The following is a 25,106-nucleotide window of genomic DNA, read 5'->3' as shown; positions in this document are numbered from 1 at the left end:
GGTATACTTAAGACAAGAGACGGTCTTAGGGAATGTAAAATCACCCTATCACATCTGTCTCTTCTGGAATGATCTGTCCCTAGACCCTCGGTTAGGGGTTATTATTTTGGCCACAGTGTCCCGGGTCGGGGGCCGAGACCAGGCGTGCGTCCGCGGTGTGTATTCCGCGTTCGGAGGGAGGCGTCTGCACGTGGCCGGCGGCTCAGCGAAAGGGGGCGGGGGGGGGGGCGCGGGGAGGAGAGCGCGAGCGAGGGGCCGGGCAGTAGCCATTAGCCTGACGAGGCAGGTGGGAAGAGGGAGGGGTCTGCGCGTCCTCAGAGGCTCTGGGAACCCCGAGACCCGCTCGGCCGGGAGGGGTGAGGCTGCCACTCGCCGCGGTGCCAGGAGCTGAGGAGCGGCGGGGAGAACTTGGTCACTCGCGCCCGTCTGAGGCCGCTCGTCCAGGGACGTGGGCCCGGAGCCGCCGCGCAGCAGGACGTCGGGCCATGGGTGAGTGCGCGGGCGGGCCGCGGGACTGGGTGGCGCGGAGAGCGAGCGGACGTGGCTCGGCCTCCCCGTCGGGCGCGGGACCTCTCCCGGGCGCGGGGCGGCGGGGACCGGGCGGAGGGAGGCCCGCGGGAGGCTGCGCCGACGCCCCCGGCCGCGAGCGCGCAGGGACGGCGGTCCGGGGGCTCCGCGCTCGGCGCCGGGGGAGCGGCAGGGGAAGGCTGAGGGGGCGGCCTGCCCGGGGACCGCCGTCCGCTCGCGTCCCCGCGCCGCAGCGTGCCGCTCGGGGAGCAAGTTGAGGTGGGGCGCGAGAAGCCGAAACTTCGCACAACTTCCATTCGCACAGGTTTCCGCGCGGGAGGGGCTGGCGCGGGGCGACCGCGGGGACGCTAGCGACGAGTCCCCGTCTCGGCTGAGTGCCGCATTGGCACAAAAGGTTGGAAGTTGAGGCCGAGGGCTGGTGGGTTCTGCCTGCGCCCCAGCGGGGCTGGGGGCGGCGGAGCTGGCGCAGTCCAGCCCTGCGCGAGCTTCTGGACGGGGTCCACTGCCGCGGAGTTGGGCGGCAGCCGCGAGGCACGGCCCCAGGAATGCGGCTGGGTGGGGTGCGGGGGTGGAGGGGTGGAGGGGGTGGGCGAACCTGGTGCGAAACCATCGATCCAAACCCGGCGCGAGGAGCTGGTCCCTCGGGGAGAGTTCGCGGAGCAGCGAGCGAGGGGCGGGAGAGGAGGCACCCGCACCCTCACCCTCCCAGACGCGCTTCGCTCTGCCGGGGGGATCCGCGGGGTCGCGCGGCGCTGCATTTCCCGGTGACTGATGAGCGATCCGCCCGCAGTCGGGTTTACTATTCCGCGCCCGCACACTCATTTCTTCTCGTCCAAGTCCGTCGCGCGCCCCTCCCCCGGCCTCTCCCTTGTCCTTTGTTGGAAAGGATTTCTTCAGAGGAGAGGAGGCTTTGAGATCGACGTGCTCGGGTTGAAATTCCTAAGTTCCCACAGACTCAAGGGTTAGGGGATGCTTTGACTGCTAATCGGCGGAGTTTATACACACTGGCCAATTTAGGAGAAAGGAAAAAAGAGAAGGCTGAGGACATTTTTGCCTATGAATGTGAGTTGTGGTCAAGACATTCATAGTCCCTTTTTGCTTGACCCGGAAGTCTTAGAAAGACCCATTTTGAGGGCCTTTGAATACAGCAGGGTGGCAAACGATCTCCAGAATGGAGATGTGTCTTTAAAAGTTTTCTGAAATTGGTGGAATATTTCCAAGTTAAAAAGGAAAGATAAAACATTTTCCCAAGTGTGCAGAAAGTATTTCAGGTTTGGTCTTCCATGCTTTCTTTTCATTGTACATGGGAATGTAAACTCTTGTTAGAAAAACACACGGAGGGAGAAAACTCTTATGAATGGAAAGGCGAAATAATTGACTCAATGGAATTTACTCATTTACTCCACTAAAAGCACTAAGATACAATCCGTATCCAACATACAGTCTCTAGAAAGAATGAAACCATTTACCTTGTAACCTTAAGCTTGAGGGCACTATCTATGAAACGGTAAGTTACTCTTAATTTTGAAGTTGTTTCTCTAGCTTGCATTTCCACACCATAATGAAAACGGTTGGTCCTGAATTTTACTTCAGTAGCCCTTGGATAAATTAGCCATGATCCCAGTTACAGGAAGCTGTGATTATGAAAACAAGGTGGAGCTAACACCTGAGCCCTTAGGGTAATCCTGAGCTTGGTCTCTAACTCTTACAGATTCTCCTCCCTATTTGTAATCTGACAGATACCTAAAATTTGTCTCCACCTTCCTCGCGGAACACATTACATTTTTCTTACTGAGATTGAAATCACTAAGAACTCACGTTGGCTAGTAAGAGAGAGTAGGTAGAGCAAGCAAGTGAGAACCCAGGGGTCAGGGAGTAGAGAAAGAACTAGTATGTAGCAACAGAGAGTGAGATCAAGATGCCAAGACTCAGGACAGTGGCCCACACCCGCAGTGCAGAAATAGGAAGAGCCACCAACCAGATAAGGGCTGATGAGAGAGGAAGGAAGGAAATATGTATAGAAACTAGAGAGAAAACTTTTTGTCAATTAAGGTCATCTTTCTCTTCTTTTAATTTACTTGTGAAAAACACAGAACATTAGTCAGAATTTCTTTCATTTAGTGGTAGCAGCGGGTGAGGATGTTGGAGTCCATACTGCTAGGATGAAGGGGGAAAACAGTGTAGGAGAATGCCTGGGTATGCCAGGAAGCTGAATCCATCTTTTTCTGGTGTCATGACAACCGAAATTTATCATTTATAGAAAGGAAGATGGTGCTATGGGAGTGAATATAGCAGTCAATTCTTGTTTGACTCAGAAGAAATCCATACTCTAGCATTGTAGAAGAATGAGAGTAATTGGTTAATCAAATATTCTGAATAATTTATAGTTATATCTATAATGCACAAGGCTAATTCTCAAAAAAAAAAAAAAGGAAAGGTTATTTGCGAAGTGGGCAAATTGAGATTTTGGCATCTCTTGCTTCCTTCTTTTATTTTCTTTCCTCAGTGATGCCTTCAGCTTATCTAGTTATGCAACAGGGTTTTTCCTCTGCCCTCAAATATTGCTCTACAGAAAGGATATGATGAAGTGTTTCATACTAAAAAAATGCAGGACTAACTCTTTGCCAAGAATATTTGCATTTTAGCTGCAAGGCTAACTTTGACCTGCAGGCTTCTAATAGTGAGATAGGTCCGGAGTATTTTTAATTTCTCCTGTAACTACATCACCTACTGCTCTTTGTTTTATTTAAAACATGATATTGGACATTATTCAGTTCCAGAGGTTATTGTGGAAAGTTTCATGGAGGGAGTTTTATTGAACCTGATTTGGGGGAGATGTGGAAAGGTTTGGTAAGAGAAGAGGTGTTCTAGATAGGACAATGGGTCTCTTCTCAAAGCAGGAAGGAAATCAGTTTTAGGGAGTAGTAAGACATAGAGCTGAATTGACAGAATGGACTTGATTTTGGAGAGCCTTCAAAAGTAACCAGAATTTAGAATTTACATGATAGGAGACAGGGAGTCATGGAGGGTTTTTGAGCATAGAAGAATTACAATGAAATTAGTGCTTAAAGGAGATGAATTGATCAGTGTTGTTTAATTCAAAGGATACATTGAGAAGATAGACCCAGAAGATAGACCCAGTTGTCAAAGTAATCCTGAAATGATACGACATATATTTAGACCAGCCATAGTGGAATAGTGGTGACAGGGGAAATGAAGAAAAAAGATAGATGAAAGATACTTCTAATGAGAAATCTATAACATCAAATAATTGAGCAACATTGAGGAAAAGGATGTATCAAATATATATCAAATAAGGATATCAAAAAAGGGCATGTCAAATAATATCAAATCTCTGGAGATATGAAACATTAAAAACTGGGGAAATAATGGGTCCCTTGATAGAATATTTAAAGGATTAACCCGATGCTTTATTTTCCCGATGCTCTGGATGGAAGATTAATTTCATTTTTGGGATGTTAATTAAGAGGTGATAGCTAGACATGTAAACCCAAATATTTAGTTGGAAATACATAATGAGAATTTAGTACAGCACAGGAACAAGAAGGAAAATAAAGATTTGAGGGTCATCAACCTCCAGTGAGAGGTAAAGCCGCACGATGAATTACCTGTTTGAAAGTTAGTATGTAAGGAGTGCTAGTTGAGGGATCGCAAAAGAAAGGATAACACCTGCAGGAAGAGGAACGTAAACTACATAATTCCCTAAAATTAGAGCAGTGAAATGTGACATCTTTCACATTCAGCTTTAGATCAAGGAGTCTAAATTTCGATGAGAAGAAAATCAGGCGGAAATATTTTGTTCTTACCCAGTTTCAATAAATTTGGACGTGGTTAAGGATCTGTAAAACTATTTGCAAATTTAGGCAAAGAATAATGAAACATGGTATTGTCTTGAACTCATACTAGTTTTAGGAAAAATATGGCTCCGTAGAGGCAGTTATGAAAAGGGTATAAAGAGCCAGGATTTGAAGCAGGAGAAACAGAACAGATGATAATGCTTTATATCTTTGGGTGGGTCATGTGAGTCTTGGGGATTCTGTTTTCCCTTTTGTTTGATGAGGGAGTCGGTAAGATTCGATACGTTAATGTAGCTCGGATCTTTATCGGGTAACAATTAGAGGGAAAAACAGGCAAAGAAGATAAGGTTGAGCTATTCCCATTAAGCAAAATAAGAACAATTTAATGGCATTAGACTACTAGGTAAAACTTTTTTCTTTTTTTTTTAAGAGAGGAAGAGAGAGTCGGGGAGGGGCACAGGGTGAGGGAGAGAGGGAGAGAGAGAATCTAAAGCAGGCTCCACGTGCCTGGGTCTCAGGACCTGAGATCACGATCTGATCCACAATCAAGTGCTGGGAAGTTTAACCGACTGAGCCACCCAGGTCCTCTGTTAGGTAAAACTTTTAAAGGTCATCTGGCCTCTGGTATGTTACTCTCCTTGGAAAATTTTAAAAGTCTTATAGTCTGAACCTGAATAGAGAACGATAAACTGATGTTCTGGTTATCCTTGCTACGTAACAACTGTCCCCAAAACCAATGAATTAAAACAACAACTTCTTATTATCTCTCATGGCTCTGCAGGCTGACTGCTGAGCAGTTCCTGTTGAAGTCTGATGCCTTTGCAGTCTCATATCTTCTGGGAATGCAGGCATCTGAAGACCTGACTGGATTGGTTGTCTCAGGTAGCTCCCACATATTGGCAGTTGATGCTAGCTAGCTCTTGGCTGGGAGTTCATTGGAGCTGCCTTCAGGTGACTTGGGCTCTTCACAGAATGGCAGCTGGATTCTGAAAGGCAGCGTTCCTAGGACAAGTGTTCCAGGAAACTCTGGCGGAAGCTGTAGGGGAGGGGCATTGGGTCCCTCCTCTTGATTTGAGGAGCAGCTCTACAAGGAGAGAAAAAAATGGTAGTAGCCAATTAACTGATCTCATTTTTAAAAGAGATGTCTTAGGAGTGTGCTTCGCCATACAGACCTCATCAGGTTTACAAGGGAAAATTTGAAGTAAGGTTTTTGAAACACATATGATAAAGGACTGAATCTTTAATTAGAAATTTGAAGAAATCTAGGCAGTCACACTAAAATTTCACAGCAGAACATTTGAGTGTGGAAATTCATGCCTGGGTGCAAATGTGTTAGGAGGATGTCGGGATAAGCTCTACTCAAAATAATTTCAAATAATCTCAGTCTTTCTTATTTTAATTTAAATCTGAAGTTTCTAAAGCTATTGTGAATTACTGTTTATTTCACTTAGAATTTAGTTTGTGTCATCAATTGGAATATAGGTCAGTAAATCCTTTATTTAATATCCTCTCATAATAAACTAAATGCTTTGTGATGAACTGCTCAGAAGCTTGCTTTAATTTTCAAAAACATATTAATTATACAAAACATAATTTGAACTGGTGGAATGTTGACTAAAAATAAGTATAGGCTTAAGTATTCTCATTTTTGGAACATATGTTTCCAAATCAAAGATGTAAGATTTAACAAAACTTTAAATGTAAATTCTCATTTTATAATTTTAACTGGAGAGGGGCAGAGTTGTCATTTCTAATACAAAAATATAGGGCTTTCTCCTAGACAACTGAGAAGCAAAAATTAGGGTGAATGAGATGGGTTTAAACTCAAGGACAGAATTAGTTTCAACCTAGAAACTTAGTGGCCTTAAAAAAGAATTAGATTCTGACTTTCAACTTGGTTGATTTGAGGTCGTTCTATTTTCAACTACTTGACAAGAGATGAGGAAATGAGGATAGGTGATGTGAAGTCATATACTTCACGCATACTACACTATACAACAAACACAACCAGATCTTACCAAAAATTAAAGGCTTGACCTACATAACCAGTGTAATCAGAATAATGCATAAGGAGTCCAAAGGTAATATGGCATGTAGTTAAAACAAATTCTTTAGTTTGTTAAGATCACCTGTCAAAATAGTCACTCACTACTTGCTGCATAATGTATAAGATATGCCAAAACTATATAAAAGCAAAATAAGTCATCTCTTGCTATTTCCACACAATTTCTTGTTCTAAGACCTCTAATTGTATTGTCTCATTAGAATAATTTAGGGAATATGAATGTTACAATTCCTGGGTCCCACTGCCAAGATTCAGGTTGAGAAGGTTTGGGCTTGAGAAATGGACCTGCAGTATAACACGTAATCTAGCATTTTGAGGCAGGAAGTTTGGGATATGATTTTAGAAATAACCAATACAGAATGCCTGCCTCTCCTTCATCAAGCCAACCGAGCTACAATTCTAAGTGTTACTCTTTTACTTGTATGTGTAATATATTACATTTAATCCAGTTCCTAACTCTAAAAAATGTTACCAAGAGCTATGCCTTGGGATTGCTGTTACATTTCTGTTTCTTTTCTCCCTTAAACTTGCTAGGTCTCTAATGGTGCTGCCTGTCTCTTTCTGCACCAGTCACTCCTTAGCCTTATGATGGGGTCATGCTCTCCGGAGATGATTGAAACTCTTCCCCTGAAGATTGCTTATGATTTCTAGTCTCATGGCTTCAGGTGTTTCTGTGTATATAACTCCCAAACTGGTATTGCTATCCACAGCTGTCCCCTACCTCCACCCACAGTCCCTCTACTCCCTCAAACTCAGTATGTTCAAAACTGAATTAATTACATCCTTCCTGTATCTAAATGGTTCTCACCTCTTTCCTTTTCTTGATGACTCTTGGATACACCTGGCCTTGAGGATGTAAGGTCCTACCATCTCTTACCATCCACTGTTTTATCATACATCATGAACTTTGCTTTCATTCAACTCCTCCCCCTCCTGCCTGGGTTCTGGTGGTCTTTCCTTGCAAGTTACTTCCCCTCTTCCATTCCCCGAAAATCATCCCCCTTTGTTGATCAGCACACTCCATTCAGACACAGCTCTTACATACCATTTACCCTCACCACTGTGATTCCTGCTGTTCCCTTTCATGCACTTTTTCCCTAAAGAAAAGAAAGTACAAACCAATTTCTTCTGTTCACCCTTAGCTTTTTCTTACCCCGCAATTATCTAATCATGCTCATTTTGCTCCTTGCCAGGCCCTTTCTGTTTCTTTGTTTTTTGTTTTTTGTTTTTTAATTTTTATTTTTTTTATTTCTTTTCAGTGTCCCAGAATTCATTGTTTATTCACCACACCCAGTGCTTCATGCAATACATGCCCTCCATAATACCCACCACCAGGCTCACCCAACCCCCCACCCCACTCCCCTCCAAAACCCTCAGATTGTTTCTCAGAGTCCACAGTCTCTCATGGTTCATCTCCCCCTCAGATTTCCCCCAACTCCCATTCTGTTTCTTCATGGAAATGCAAAACTCTGTTGCTTGACTTAACTTCATTAGCATGACTTAAATATATTTCCTGTGTGAAAAGTCCCCACGCTGTGCCCTAGTGTTTCTCCAAGTATGAGGTACATACTAGTGAGATGCAAAATGTTTTTATTTTATGTATTTAACAAATACAGTATTGAATACGTGCCATGTACTTTTGTAGGTGCTTTGTGAATTCTTAATGATTCAATCTTTGTAACAGTTCTATTATATAAATATTATTATCTTCATTTTTACACAGAGGTTTAAATAATTTGTGCAAGGTAACGGAAGTAGTAAGCAGTAGAGAGGGGATTTGAACTTAGTCTATGCTCCCAAACACCATGTTATACTCTCTTTCCGTTTTAGGTGGGCATGATTTTTTAGGTGGTTCAAGGACATGGCATCAAATAAAACTGAAGGTTACAATGATAAAATTATTCTCATCTCAATTTTCTTTCAATTCTTTTGATTAAATCAAGAAGAAATCCTAATTTAGTGCTATTAGATTTATGCAAATCACAACAATTACCTTAACAGATCTTCATTTACATAACACGATAATGCATCCTGGTTTAAATAAAGTGACACACAAGTCAAAAAATGGCCAGGGACGCCTGGGTGGCTCGGTGGGTTAAGTGTCCGTCTTTAGCTTAGGTTATGATCCCAGAGTCCTGTGATCAAGTCCCGCATTGGGCTACTTGCTAGGCAAGGAGCCTGCTTCTCCCTCTGCCTTCCTCTCTCCTTGCTTGGGCACATTCTCCCTCTCTCTCACTAATAAATATATAAAATCTTTAAAAAAAAAAAAGTTAGGCATTAGATTTTGGGGCACCTGGGTGGCTTAGGCGTTAAGCGTCTGCCTTCTTTCCGGGTCGTGATCCCCGGGTCCCGGGATTGAGCCGGCATCAAGCTCCCTGCTCAGCGGGGAGTCTGCTTTTCCCTCTCCCACTCCCCCTGCTTGTGTTCCCTCTCTCACTGTCTCTCTCTCTCTGTCAAATAAATAAATAAATAAATAAAATCTTTAAAAAAATAGCCAAATAGTTAAAAAGTACCAGTGATATTTCAGACAATTCCTTTTATAATAAAGGGAGGGCAGGCCCTAGACTTTGAGCATTTGGTAGTCCCTGTTTTTAGGATAGGAAATACTGATAATTTATTTATGGTAGAGATTTAAAGTTTTATTGGCAATGTGTTTTACTAAAAATGAAAACTGTTTTAAAACATGAAGTAAATGAGAGTAATGACGGTATTGATACGGGACAAACCATATAACCTGGAGGCCGTTTGGTGCTGCAGAAGTAGTTAAAACAAGTATTTCAGTAAATTCTTCTCCCAATTCATCCACATGGAGCTTGGGCACATTTGTCACTGAACCTTCTGGGCCTTTGGGAATAATACCATCAATATCTCCCTTACAGGGATGTTTATAGGGGGAAAAAAGATATTTGAGAAGAGTCTTAAATATAATAAATGCTCAGTCAGTTGTTGAATTTTTACACATCGTTAGGTAATAAGGTAAAAACTGTGAGTATGGCACACAAATGCCTGCACAAAAACACTGCACCCAGTGGAAGTCTGTCTTTTCTGTATGCTCTCAGTGTCTTATCTCTGCAGCTGTTATGGCACTTACTGAACACGGGAACGTGTTTTTTTCTTCCCCATTATTTGAGGTCATGTCCAGACTCTGAAGGCAGCAACTTTTAGATAATTGGCAAAGAAACCAACAAACATTCTTACCGTTAAAGTGTTTGTCTAGTATTGCCTACCTTGCTCCCTTCGTAGAAAGTTACAGAAACACAAAATTTCACTCCTATTTATGCAGAATTTATTTAGGATTCATCATGGTAGGAGACAGGGAAGAAAGCAAAGGTGTGGAATGAGTGTTATCTGTCCAGAACAGAGTTAAGGATGCTATTGTGGGAGGGATTCAACACTGGATCAAAGCCCCTGATGAGATGAAAAACATTAAGGCAATAAGGATCTAGAAGAATCTGCTGAAAAGCAGATGAGATAATTGGTACAATGTCAGGAGAGTCAAAGGAGAATAGCATTTTTGTGTGTGTATGTGTGTGTGTTTTAACATTTTTTTTAAAAGATTTTATTTATTCATTTGACAGAGAGCTATCACAAGTAGGCAGAGAGGCAGGCAGAGAGAGAGGGGGAGGCAGGCTCCCCGCTGAGCAGAGAGCCCCGATGTGGGGCTTGATCCCAGGACCCTGGAATCATAACCCGAGCTGAAGGCAGAGGCTTTAACCCACTGAGCCACCCCAGCGCCCCATGTTTTAATATTTTATATATTTATTTGAAGGAGAGGGAGACCGAGAGAGCAGGAGCTGGGAGGAGAGGGAGAAGCAGGCTCCTTTACATGGGACTTGATCCCAGGACCTGGGATCAGAACCTGAGCCAAAGGCAAATACTTAACAGACTGAGCCATCCAGGTGCCCCAGGAGAACAGCGTTTTGAGAAATGAATGATGTACAGTATTCAGTACAACAAAAAGAAGAGAGGAATGTCCTTTCTTTTGTTTAATGGCTTTTTTGTTGATATAAGCCTGTCAAAATGAAAGTGTGTTTTATTAAGAGGTGAAGATACAAGCCTACTCTCATGGAGCAGATTTCGAGAACCACAAACAAAACAGGAAGGAAGGAAAGGAGGGAGAGAGAGAGGGAGGAAGGAAAGAGGAAGAAGTTGAGAAGGGGGGTAAGGGACAAGGAAGGAGAGGGAAGGGAGAAAGAAGGATAAAACAGTTTTTAATGGATCCAAGGTCAAGTGAAAAATTTTTTATCAGGTAGGAAAGAATGAGAAGAATTGCTTCATGTTTTGAGAAAGAGGGGAATGATCTAGGGAAGAGGCATAGACTGAAAAGCTACAGAAATGACAGAATCCCCGAGCAATGTATTATATAAATGATTAATAATATGAACTTACTTTGTATTACTTAAACAGTTTTTAAAGTAAAAAAATACTATTTTGTCTATAAAAATGTTTGATGGCATTTGCAGATTTTTTTTAACGAATATGCTTCTTGTTTTAAATTGTGTAATTGTTTGTTCAGGTCAAGATGTAACTTGATAAGCATATTGTGTTTATTTTCCTTATATTTCACTTATAGAGACTATTTATACCTTTAATACTAAGAATATGTAGATAAATATATGGTCTATATTCAAAAAGTTATGTGAATCAGCAGAGATAAAGCATATCATGGTTAAATATTTACTAAGCCCGCAATCAGGAGGCAATGGCTCTTGTCCCAGCTCAGTTGTTCTTGATCTGTTCTACTTTTTCCCTCTGTTGTAGATGAGAGACGTGCGTTCAGTAGCCTTTAAGATTCTCTGCAGCTCTCACTGCCTGTAAGCTGGGGTTGCCTGGCTGGCTTAGTCTGTAGAGCTTTAGAATCCTGTTCTCTGGTTCATGAATTTGACCCCCAGGTTGGATGCAGAGCTAGATGGATAGATAGATAGATAGATAGATAGATAGATAAATGCTTGTAAGCTAATAAACAAACAAGAAGATAAATAAATACAAGACACTGGTGCCCACAACCTCATCAGATTATTAAAGAGGATAATTGTATAGCATTGTTTCTCAGAACTGCCAACAGACCTGTCCTTCTTAGTAATTTCTTTTTGGTTTCAACCTAGACTTTCTAACAGAGAAGACTCTTAAGACTTCAACCAGAAGATTTTGGTATTTTTCTTTTTTCAAGCCTTAGATATACTTTTGTATATTTACCAAGTGAAGATAAAGAAACAGCTGAAACAAAACAAGCATATAATATTGCCAGGAATTAATTGAGGTTTCATTAGGTTATGGTGCTCACTCATAATTCATTAAATATTATTATTTATGTACATTATTAACATATATGTTATAGCATTGAGACATTATTAACCTATTACATAATAATTATGTGTGTATTATAATACACATTATTGATATATAATAACAACTGTATATTGTATTACTAATAAGTGAGGGGACTAGTTGATATATTTCAACATGTAAATTTATATTGCTTATGGTGGTAGCATCCTAAACTTTTGAAATATATGCTGCATGTATGTCTGTGTGTGTATGTGGGCAGGGTCCTTGTTTCTGCATTTTGTTTGATTTGTTCAATTTTTATGTGTGTGAGTGCAGTGTTCTGTGAGGTTGTCACAATGAAAAAGGAGTCATTTTGAAATTCCTAAGAATGCTCTTTTAACCATTGGCAGTGTTCTCTGGAGGTAAAAATTATAGCCATGCTTAAATCCTAGTCTGTAAGTCCCAAACATCCAAACATTTTTGAAAAGAAATATCAAGGCGTAGAGAAGAAGATACCTGAAAATGTAAAATAAAATACAAAAATAGAATATAACTCATTGCTGGTTTATTCTTTTTGGATGTAATATTTTGTGTTTGCTATTTCTTTTAGTAAAGAAAAAAAATAAGGATGCAAAAGAGAAGTGCTGAGATGGAGCTGTTTTCAAAACATTCTGAAGACCAAATATACAAATACACAGTACTATATTTACGTTAATAGGCTTTTTCTATTATTGAGATAACTCAAATGTGATTTCAGATAAGTCAACCATGAGCTTGAGACTTGAAGCTCAGATAATGAACATTGGGTGCTAAGGGAGTTTTCTTCATTTCCATTTCGGATTTTCTACTCAATAGTTCAAAAAGGACAAAAATTCACAACAAGGAGGTACTAGATACAAGACACATATGTAACAAGGTTATCTATTATTGTCCCTGTTTTACATGGTCTTTTCCTGTCAAAAAAAGGACTTACAAAGAAGAATACAATTTTGTTTGTTAATTGTACATGAGAAAGTAAATTCACAGTGACAAGTCTCTAGAAAGGAAAAGGACAGAGCAGCTATTAATATAAGTGCACAAGTTGTTAAGTAATTTGTTCCTTAGGTATAAATGAAGTAGAGAGATCACTAGAAAAAATATAGTGTTATTAATTAGTTCCGTTCATTTCACCACAATTAACTCAATGGACTTCCCTTTACATAACATGATAAATATGTGGTTTAAATAAACTGAGATGTAAAGTAATGTTCAATTCAATTCAAAAGAGTTTAAAAATATTTTTAAAATACCAATGATAACACAAATCTCATCACGTTCTATTAAAATCATTGTCGTGGCAGAATCATTGTACCCAGGCCTACCAATACTTCTGTGGTAAAAGAGTATCATGTACTGGAAATCTGCTAAGAAAGTAGTCGTAAGCATTCTCTCCATTAAAAAAAAAAAGGTGACTACGTGGGATGATGAATGTGTTAATTAATTGAATTGTGGTTCATTATTTCACAATGTATATATATGTCATGTAGTAAACTTGAAATATGTACAATCTTACTTATCAACTATACTTCAGTAATGATGAAAATTTATGAAAATAAAAAAAACTAAATGAAAAAAAAAAAAGAATACTTCTCCCCCCAAAAGCAGCCTCTTAAAATTACTTCAATATTCATATGACTGAACAAATAGATCTTAGGGGTCTACCACATACTCATCTTGTTCTGTACACAGTGACATAGTGAGGGATGCGGAGTAAGGATAATTTCTGTTCCAGAAGGATTTATACATTAATTACAGACATATAACTTGCACCCAGAAAACTATTTCAGACTTTTATAAGATTAGATAATGGAGGTCTAGATTAAATATAAGGACTGCTAAGACCATTGGTCAGGAAAGGAACAGACCAGGGGAGGCTGCAGCCGTCACCGTAAGCTTCCCAGATGAGGACCTTGAAGAGGAGCTGGGTGTCGTGTGACGTCGTCATGAAGTAGGGGCGGTGGTGGTGTGGGCACAGCCCAGGAAGAGCAGGAGTGAAGGATGAGGGAGGTGGAGGTGGAAGGGGGATAGGGGGATGCCTTGGGAACCCCCCCCCCACCAAAATCTGCTTCCTTCAGCTTCCTGGTATAAAGGCTACTAATTTTTTCCACACACCATGACCTCTGGAATGGGAGATGAAGTCACAACCTAATAGAAGTGTTTCTAGTCAGGATGAGCATGATGTGAATGGCTCCCTGGGGTGAGCAGAGTTAGGTTCCACGTGTCACAGTACCCCATCCTTCTGTTGCCTCACTCCGGTGCTCCAACTACAAACCTCGTCGTCCTCGCCCAGCCCTTACAGCCGTGTCCTGTTTGCTCTTTTTGTCCAGCCTGTCATTACCTCCTTTTTGTTCAGTCATGGCCCATGCTCCGGCCACTCTCCGCAGCTCTTCTTGGTTCCCTTAGCTCTTTGTCTCAGTGCATCTAGACTCCTGCAACCTAGATGGGAAGAAGGCTTGATACAAGAACTGAGAAAATGGTTCTGTTACACGATCATGCAGTTGTGGCATTTCAGAAGGGGAGTGATAAGGAACTCAGCTGACTTGTTACGGATGTAGGAGAAGGGAAGGACATATGAGAAAAAATGAGAAGAAAAACCATCTTTATATCTGTTAGAATACCAACCACAAGAAGCTGGTATTCTGAGGAGAGAAAGTTGTCTTCAAAGGCAAGCACAAACTGGAAATCTTTACAATCCAGGCAGTTGCCAATTAATTAAATTTAATGTATCAAATCCCTTGTTATTAAATAAGAGGGTGATGTGGAATGACTTTATCAACCCAGTGATTCAGGAGTGATCTGTTGATCTGCTTATCTGGAGTGATGTTTTGTTACTTCCTGCTATCCCCCTCCTTAAAAACTGCAAAATAATGAACTTTCTGGATGAAGGACTATTTTACTAAGATTATGCAGTAGGCTTCTATGTAAATAAATCCTACAAACAAGCTTTTAAGATTTAATTTCCACCTGACTCCCATGATGTATCAGAAATTTATAAAATTTGACCCAAACATGTAAGGATGTCCACTTAATTATAAATGAAATAATTTACTTTAACATAATTATAGATTATAACCCAATGGGCTATTTTGATGACCTAAGTTAAGTTAAAAAATAAAAAATTTGAAAATTTATTTATTTATTTACTTTTTAAAAGATTTTATATTTAAGTAATCTCTATACCCAGCATGGGTCTTGAACTTACTACTGTGAGATCGAGAGTTACATGCTCCATCGACTGAACCAGGCAGGCACCCCTAAAGAAATCTGAAACTTTAGGTACCAGAGAATGTGATATAGTTATGTGGTGGTAATGATAGGATACCAACAGTTTTTAAAATATAATAAATAATATTTATTAAATATATATTATATTACTAATTATATTAATATCTATTAAATATTTATTGAGTAAATATTTATTCAGCATTATGAACTTTTACCTATTTCCTCCCTATTCTTAATACTTAATATGTATTATTTAAATGAAGTGAAGGGCAAAGAAGAAAGATCCCTTTTTCTTAACACCTTAAATTTCACATTCTTACTTTTTCACTGTCTCTAGTTCTGGGGCTGTCTTCCATTTCCTTTTTTTTTTTTCTTCTCCGCCACCCTATTTCCCCCCCTTTCTTGCTTTTTAGGATTAATTAATTAATTAATTTGACAGAGAGAGAGAGAGAGAGAGAGAGAGAGAGAAAGATCACAAGTAGGCAGAGAGGCAGGCAGAGAGAGAGAGGGGGAAGCAGGCTCCCTGGTGAGCAGAGAGCCTGATGCGGGGCTCGATATCAGGACCCCAGGATCATGACCTGAGCTGAAGGCAGAGGCTTTAACCCACTGAGCCACCCAGGTACCCTTTTCTTGGCTTTTAGAGTTTAAAAAAATGATGACTGTTTGAAGCAAAGGCTATTATCCATGTAGTTGAAAAACTCATTCAGTTCTCTCCCATCTTCTGTGTAAAAGACTGACCCAAAGCAACGTAAAATAAAATACTGCATAATTAAAACAAAACATTTTGGCTAGGTGAGTTTTAAAAAATGAATTGAGCATCTGTAACTATTTTTTTTTTTTTAAGATTTTTATTTGGAGAGAGAGAGAGAGGATGAGCAGAGGGAGGGGGACAAGCAGACTCCCTGCTGAGTGGGGAACCTGACTTGGGGCTTGATCCCACAATCCCCAGATCATGACTTGAGCCAAAGGCAGACACTTTACCCATCGGGATCCACCCAGGAGCTCCTGTAACTATGTTTTTATTTTTTTTATTTTATTTTTTTCCCATTCTCCAGTGAAGCTTTCTTATATTAATATATGGTGCTACATGCAGGTGAATTTCTAGATGCAAATGTGTAGAGGGAGCATCTCCCCATTCTCAGCTGCCAAGTAGTTCTGGTGGGCATGACTCTGGTCTTCCTATTCCTGCAAACACTATAGAATTGAGGTACAAGTAGCTGTTTGCTCTCTTCAAGCAGAGTCCTTCTGTTTCCCTTGTCAATGGCTTTCTTCTTCTGTCCCAGTGGCTGTAGCACACTGTTTATTTATTGGCTCTTTAGAATGAAAAAGTCTAGTCTTTGATCATTGACAATGAATCAGAGCAATGAGCCTGCCCATCACGGTACATTGGGTATAGTGTTTGGCTGTTAGGCTCTTGGCTGCTTTGCTGTACTTCACTGTCCAGAAAGTTGGAGAAATCTGACTGCTTTGTTGGTTGTTTTTCTATTCTTATTAACACTTGCCAAACCTTTTGTCATGCGTCTTTAGAACCATGACAGCTTCTGGGTCAAATTTCAGTTTTGATCACTGCATCTTTAGAAGTAAAGCTAAGGACTAAAATAGCCATTTCCTTCTCAGTGATTGCAGTGGACATGCTGGTTGTTGAAGTCATGGCAACAAGTCCTGCTAACAATCTTCTAGGCATCTCAATTGAGTTTTTTAGCCTTTGAATATATAACCACAAAAAAAGTTGGATCTCCTAGGGAAAATGAATACGTCCTTTTATAGGAGAACAACTTCATAGAGTTAATTAAGCATTCTTTTCTAATGTTCATTTCTGAACTAAGCTAGAAATTATTTGCACTCCTTCCTTTTTTCTTCCAGTTTTCATAATTAGCCTTTCAATGGACTTAATCTTTTGATTTTAAGATGATTAATTGCCAGGTTGTTGGGTGCCATTGCTTAGGTTACTAAGCTAAACATAACCAGCGATAACAAGGTGAAGTGCACTGAAGTTGTTATAATGGCAACAAATACTCAAGTTTTATTTTCAACAAAGACTCAGGACATTTTGTAGTCAACAATATTGTCTTGAGAAGAGCTATAGTTATTTCACTATTTCTAGAGAGATAGATCTGGGAAGGTAATTTAATTTTTTTGTATTAAATTTTTCTACTACACACGATAGGAAGAGAAAAGGATTTTTTCTCTTTTTACAAGTCACAAATACTGTTGATCCTTGGGCAACATGGGGATTAGGGACACTACCCCCCCCCCCCATGCAATTGAAAATCCACTTTTTCAAGTGGATTGACTTGAAATTTTGATTCCCCCAAAACTTAACTACTAATAGCCTGGTGTTGACTGGAAGCCTTACCAATAACATAAACAGTCGGTTAACATATTTTCTATGTTATTTGTTTTATATACTATATTCTTACTATATATACTATATTCTTATAATAACCTAAGGTAGAGAAAAAATATTAAGAAAATCATAAAGAAGAGAAAATACATTTATAGTACTATACTGTTTTGGAAAAAAAAGAACACATATAAGTGGACCTCCCTGCACAGTTCAAACCCATGTTTTTCAAGGGTCAATTTGTAATTATAATCTGTCCCTGTGTAAAGGCACTTTTGAGGCAAGAATTATAAAGTTTAGACTTCTCCCAGACAGGTTAATGGTGGAGAAAAGATTATTTTATTTTACTTTAAAAATCGACGAGCAGAATTTTATATTCTCCTGTTCATTGATTTCTAAGCAAACCAGAACAAATCACCTGGAAAAGTCATAGCATTGGGGTGCCTGGGTGGCCCAGTGGGTTAAAGCCTCTGCTTCCTGCTCAGGTCATGATCCCAAGAGGCTCAGGTCATGATGCCAAGGTCCTGGGATCCAGCCCCGCATCAGGCTCTCTGCTCAGCAGGAGCCTGCTTCCCTTCCTCTCTCTCTGCCTGCCTCTCTGCCTACTTGTGATCTCTGTGAAATAAATAAATAAAATCTTAAAAAAAAAGTCATAGCATTTTCATTCCTTTAATGTGATTTTTAAAAGTCTGTTTTAACCCCTTATAGTCACTGCTTTGGTTCATTTATTTTACTTGTTATTTTTAGGCACAATAATAATATGTACCTCTTGGACTTGTTGAAACGAAGGAATGTATGTAAAATAATTTAACAAAGCATCTGACCAAGAGATCGTACTCAAATAAACACTTTCACACAATTGATTATTAAGTTTGTCTTAATTTTTAGTCTTAAGTTTGTTTTTAATCTTGAACTCTAGATTTGAGAGTTTAAGACAAATTTCAAACAATGCTTATTTTTCAAAGGCAATACACACTGTACTTAAGTGTTTTATTCAGGAATAAACTGATTAGCTATTGCTTTTCTGGATAGAAAATATTCAAAGTAAGCTAGAATTAAGAGCAAGACATACTCAAAAGTGTTTGGGAGCAGTCCTGAAAAATCAGAATTTGGAAAGTCTATTTCATTTATTAAGCAATTTTAAAACTTATTATTTGCTAGACAGGATACTTAGCGCTAGATATTGTCAGGATGAAGATGAATAAAATATGTTACCTGGTAGAGTGATAAAACAGTAGGAGTGTTAATGTATACAGTTGCTGTAGCGAAAATTTGGATGGTGTGTGGGGACAGAAGACAATAGTTAAAATTCCTCCTAAACTCCAGTAAACTCGACTCCGAGAGGCAGTCGTTGTTTGAGCCATAAAACTTGAAAATAGTTTGCACTGACACAGGGATCAGTGTAAAGGCGTTCTAGCCGGGGAGTCGTATGAATAAAGCATTGAAGTGGAAACAGGCATGAGGTGTGTGGTGAGTTGTCAGCAGCCCCATTGTCTGGAACGTCGGGATATGGGGCGTATGCCTTGATCAAGGGCCGAAGAGGTAAATGAGAGGCAGACTAGGGGTCTTGGCTGACAGACTAAATAATTGAATGTTAGTGCAGTAAGCCTGGGGAGCCACTCCTAGGGATTCATTTTGGGGGATAAGATACTTAGATTTCTGTTTCATTGAGAGCATTTTAAATGATTTTTTTTAAGGTACTTTCATTTGGGGATAACAAATAGATGAAAAGTGGGAGATTAGAAACAACAGGAAAATATAAGAAACATAATTTTAAAGAATAGAAGTAAAAAAATACCAAGTAAGAGACTATGAAATATCTAATCCAAAGGTGTCTTAAAAATAATTATGTCCAAGTAGCATTTATTGGAGTGGAAAGATGGTTAAAGATTTGAAATTTCATTTTTAACATTTAAAGGAGAAAAATCATGGGATCATCTTAATAGATACGTATTTAATAACATTTAATGTTAATTTATGGCAAAATTATAACCAAGTTAGGAATAATATAGAATAAATATAAACTAATCTATGATAGCCTATAGACTTCAAAGTGACATTACATTTCATGGCGAAACGCTGAGAGCGGCATCTGCAGTAGAGCTAACACCAGGACAGGGTGCTTCCTCTCACTGATGCTGCTCCACACCATCTTAGATGTCCTAATCAATGCAATCTGAAAAAGAAAATATAAGTGGAAAGATTGGAAAGAAAGAGGTAAATGTGTCATTAATCTAGATGATACACTTATTTATATAGTAGATTAAAGAGATGCTACAAACAGTTAGAATATTAGAGACCAGCAAGGATGCCTGGCATAAAGTCAACATATATACTTAAAAGCATGCCTACGTGTATTGTACTAGTGTTGTACGGTAGCTACCCTTGTGGTAGGCATAGCGTAACATCTAAACTTGTGGAATCACTATGTTGCACACATGAAACTAATGTAGCATTGTGTGTTAACTATACCTCAATGAAAAAAAAGATAAAACTAGCAAAGAGCATGCTTGTATGTCAGTGGGGCCAAAACAAATGTAAAAAAGTATTTAATTGACAATAGCATAAATTCTAAAATAAACCTACAAATAAATGTACCAAAAATACATGATATTTTAATGGCAGGAAGTAAGTGTAAATATGTGACAAGATCTATCTGGTTAGTAAATGCGAAATCTCATTTTTGGAAATATTTCAATTATTTTCATATAATTGTATATTTTCAAAGTAATTTCAATAATATTCCCCAAGAATTTTTTATAGAATTAATAAACTGATTTTAAAACTCTGTATGGAAAAGTTATTTTCTACAAATTGTTGACATAATTCTGAAAAAGAAGAAGGGAGAGTTGGATCACGTTTTCTAAATATCTAGATTTTTTTTTTTTAAGATTTTATTTATTTATTTGACAGAGAGTGAGATCACAAGTAGGCAGAGAGGCAGGCAGAGAGAGAGGAGGAAGCAGGCTCCCCGCTGAGCAGAGAGCCCGATGCGGGGCTCGATCCCAGGACCCTGAGATCATGACCTGAGCCGAAGGCAGAGGCTTAACCCACCAAGCCACCCAGGCGCCCCTAGATTTGTTTTTTAAACTATCATAATTATAACTGAAGATTGAGCACTAAATAAACAGAGATAAATGGAACCCAGTAAGGTATCAAAAACAGATGCAGATATCTGTGTCCTTGCTGTATGATAGGAGAGGAATTACTAGTCAGTGTAAGACTGGGTAATTAATGTGTTGGGACAACAGTTTTACATGTAGAAAATGAGTAAGTTACTTTTATGCCTCATGCATACCCCTCTCTCCCTCCACACATGAAAATAAATTCTAGATATATCTAATAGAGGGACCTAATAAGGATCTAATTGTGAAAACAATCTTAAAATTATGAAGACAAATAGAGGAGAGTAACTTCATGACACTGGTTTAGGGAAGGATTTTTAAAACATAGAGGGAAAGTAGCAATAATAAAAGAAATGACAGATTTGGCGATACCAGTGTTGAAAGTATCTTTATAATGAAATAAAAATATTTAAAAATACAGGCCACATTATAAAAGCTTAGTTTTTGAAAAAATATAAAAATCTTTCATAAATCATTAAGAATAAGAGAAAAGATAAACCAATGAGCAAAATAAAGGACAAGAATTTCACAGAAGAAACTGTAGTTGTCCCATAAATATATCAAGAAATGTTCCCATCTCTGATAATCAGAAAAAATCAAGTGTGTTCATGTGCGTATGTATGCGTGTGCCTCTGAGTGTGTGTGTGTGTGTGTGTCTGTGTGTGTGAGAAAGACAGAGAGAGATTGAGAAGAAAATGTAACCTGAGTAATCTTACCCATATTAAGTAAATTGAATTAGTAGTTGTAAATCTTGCAACAAAGAAAACTTCAGGCACAAATGGCTTCAATGGTGAATTTGACCTGTCATTTAAGGAAAATATAATAGTGATTCTATCATGAAACTTTCTATCATGAAACTTTCCAGAAAAAGGAATAAGAAGAAGTACTTCCCAAGCCAGTATTACCCTGATGCCAGAGCCTGACAAGGACTTAAAATAAAATAACACCACAGATTAGTCTTATAGATGCAAACATCCTCATGGAAATTTCAGTAAATTAAATCTAATATCTAAAACAAGAAAAATAAACCATGTGGGCTTTAGACTAGGAAAGCAAGGCTGGTTTAACATTTGAAAATTAACCAGCATAATTCACCATGACAACAGACAAATGAAGAAAATATTGTCTACTTGCCTTAGCAGATGTAGTAAAAGCATTTGACAAAATTCATTATCCATTCTCGATAAAATTTCTTCACAAAGTAGGAATAGAAGTGAACTCCTTAACCTGATAAAGGACATTTACAAAAATCCATACTTATTGGTGAAAGACTGAATACTTTTCTTCTAAGACTGGAAACCATACGGAGATCCCCACACTCAGTAAGTACTCCCCTTTGTCATTGTGCTGGAGGTCTCAGCCAGTAAGACAAGAAAAAGAAGTAAAACTCCAATTTAGATTGGAAGGGAAGAAATAGACACTTTCTCTCTACAAATAATAGCATTATATATGTAGGAAGTCTGAATTAATTTACAAAAAAGTTATTAGAGTTAATACGTGAGTTTAGTGAGGTTGCAAGGTACGTGATTCATATATAAAAATAATTGTGTTTCCATCTACTGGAAATTTATGTTTCAAAATAGTACCATTCAAGGGAGGTGGAAGCAAAAATGAACTATTGGGACCTCATCAAGATGAAAAGCTTTTGCACAGTGAAGGGAACAGTTAACCAAACTCAAATGCAGCTGACAGAATAGAAGATATTTGCAAAGAACGCATTGGATAAAGGGCTAGTATCCAGAATATATAAGGAACGTGTCAAAATCAGCACCCCCAAAATAAATAATCTATTTAAGAAGACATGAACAGACATTTCTCCAAAGAAGACATACACATGGGTAACAGATACATGAAAAAAAGCTCAGTATCACTCAACACCAGGGAAATACAAATCAAAACCACAATGAGATACCACCTCACACCTGTCAGAATGGCTAAAATTAACAAGTCAGGAAACAACAGATGTTCGTGAGGATGAGGACTGTTTGTGGGAACACAAATGGTGTGGCCACTCTGGAAAACAATATGGAGGTTCCTCAAAAAGTTAAAAATAGAACTACCCTATGACCCAGCAATTTCACTACTAGGTATTTAGCCAAAATACAAAATACAAAAACAGTGATTTGAAGGGGCACATGCACCCCAGTGTTTACAGCAGCATTATCAACAATAGCCAAACTGCAGAGAGGGCCCAGATGTCCATCGACAGATGAATGGATAAAGAAGATGTGATGTGTGTGTGTGTGTGTGTGTGTGTGTGTGTGTGTATAAAATTACTCTGCTATCAAAAAGAAATCTTGCCAAAAAATGTATGGTTCAAGATTTCAAATCTTGCCATTTGCAGCAACATGGATGGAACTAGAGCATATTATGCTAAGTGAAATTAGTCAGTCAGACAAAGACAAATACCATATGATTTCACTCATATGTGGAATTTAAGAAACAAAACAAATGAACGTGGGGAAGGGAAGGAAAGATAAAATAAGCTAAAAACAGAGAGGGAGGTGAACCATTAGAGACTCTTAACTACAGAGAATAACCTGAGGGTGGCTAGGGGGAGGGATATGGGGACATGTGCTAAATGGGTATGGGCATCAAGGAAGACACTTGCTGGGATGAGCACTGGGTGTTACATATGTAAGTGATGAATCACTAACTTATACTCCTGAAATTAATACTACACTGTATATTAACTAACTTGAATTTTTAAAAAGCACCATTTATAATAGTACTAAAATATATAAAGCAGGCATAAGTCTAACTTTATGCTGAAAATGATAAAACATTAATAAAAGGAAATAAAGACCTGAATAAATGGAGAGACATGTCATACTCTTTGGCTGGAGGGTTCAATATTAAGTTATCAGTTCCCTCGAAACCCATCTATAGATTGAACATAATCCCAATCAAATTTCTAGCAAGAATTTTTGTAGAATAACAATTTGGTTCTAAAATTTAGTTGGAAAAATGGAAGAAGTAGAATAATCAAAATAATTTGGAAAAAAATGTATGGTTCAAGATTTCAAGACTTACTCTAAAGCCATAGTAATCAAAATGATGTAGCATTAGTGAAAGTATAGGCATATACATGAAAGGAACAGAGTGCAAGATCTAGAAGGGAACCCACGTAGAAAGTCAACTTATTTTTGACAGATGTGCGAAGACAATGCAATGGAGAAAGGAAAGCATTTTAAACAAATGATGCTGGCAGAATTGGACATTCTTGTGTAAAGAAGTAAACCTTGACCCAACCTGTACTATGTGGAAAAATTAACTCAAAATGGGTAAGAGATCTGAATGTAAAACAGTAAATGATAAAACTTTTAGGGGGAAATATAAGAGAATATTTTTGTGGCCTTAGGTTTGGCAGATTTTTCCTAAGAAAGACACCCAAGTCCTAAATTTAAAAGAAAAAAATTTTGATCTAAATCAAAATTTGAAACGTGTGTGAAACACATTGTTGAGAAAGTGAAAGGAACAGACACACCGGGAGAAATTGTCTGCAAAACACGTATGTGATGAAAGACTGGTATCCTGAATGTATAAAAACAATAAGGACCCAATAACAAAAACAACAACCCCAAAATACCCAGTAAAACAGTGGGCAGAAGATTTATGCAGACACTTCCCCTAGGAAATACACAGATGGCAAACAAACATTTGAAAAGATGCTGAGCATTGTTAGTCACTAGAGAAGGGAAAATGAACTGACAATGAACCATCACCTGTGTACCTAGTAGGAGAGTCAAAAACCGAACCAAACGGAGCCAAACGAACACCAGGAAAGCACACCAAAAACCTAGCAGTACCAACAGCTGATGATAAACGACTAGAACTCTTCTAAAATGCTACCAGGAATGCAAAACAGTACAACCACTTTGAGAAATGGTTTTGCAGTTTCTTATAAAGTTAAACATACATTTAATATGAACCGATAAACCCACCCTTATGTATAAGGATATGTATGTATAAGGATAAGTTATGTATAAGGATAAGTGAAAACTTACGTTCACTTAGAAATTGATGAATGGGGGCATCTGGGTGGCTCAGTGGGTTAAGCCTCTGCCTTCAGTTCAGGTCATGATCTCAGGGTCCTGGGATCAAGCCCTGCATCAGGCTCTCCACTGGGCGAGGAGCCTGCTCTCTCTCTGCCTGCCTCTCTGCCTACTTGTGACCTCTCTCTCTGTCAAATAATTAAATAAATTTTTTTTTTTTTTCAAAAAGAAAGAAATTGGTGAATGAATGTTTGTGGTGACTGTCCTCAGAGTCATTAAACGCTGTCAAGACTCCAGAAGTCCTTCAGCTGGTGAACGGACTGACAGAGTGGTACAACCCACGATGACTACTGCTCCGCAGTAGAACGTAAGGGACTGTTGATAAACTCTGGTAACCGAACCGCACGGAGGAATCCCTTAGGTGTTTCGCTAAGTGATGGAAGCCAGACTTTAATGATAGTCAGATTATCAATCCATTTATGTAATATTCTAGAAAAGACAATTCTCTAAAGGCAAAAAAGCCACATCATTGGCTAACGGGCAGGAAGTAGAGTGAGTGGTTGACTACAAAGGGACAGGATAATTTTGGGAGAACTTTTTCTGTATCTTGATTGTGGTGGTGCTTATGTGACTGTATGTTTTCCCAGACTCGCAGAGCTCTACGCTATGAAGGGTGAGCTTTGCTGGACAACAAATTAT

The 25,106-nt window shown here is 39.0% G+C and overlaps 1 protein-coding gene across 1 annotated transcript in view; it reads left to right on the top strand.

The window, feature by feature from the left end:
- Nucleotides 1–287: 287 nt before the first annotated feature.
- Nucleotides 288–25,106, top strand: part of LOC111144585 (glycoprotein M6A) — a 335,282-nt gene continuing 310,463 nt past the window's right edge. The window contains exon 1 of the mRNA XM_022498947.1: nt 288–489. Within this exon, the coding sequence (XP_022354655.1) occupies nt 486–489 (4 nt within the window). The 5' untranslated portion in view covers nt 288–485. The remainder of the gene's footprint in view (nt 490–25,106) is intronic.

This window comes from Enhydra lutris, unplaced genomic scaffold, assembly GCF_002288905.1.
Source record: "Enhydra lutris kenyoni isolate GAN:26980312 unplaced genomic scaffold, ASM228890v2 scaffoldscaffold11, whole genome shotgun sequence".
Lineage (NCBI taxonomy): Eukaryota > Metazoa > Chordata > Mammalia > Carnivora > Mustelidae > Enhydra > Enhydra lutris.
The sequence above is the reverse complement of the archived record's forward strand: the minus strand, read 5'-3'. Positions and strand labels throughout refer to the sequence as shown.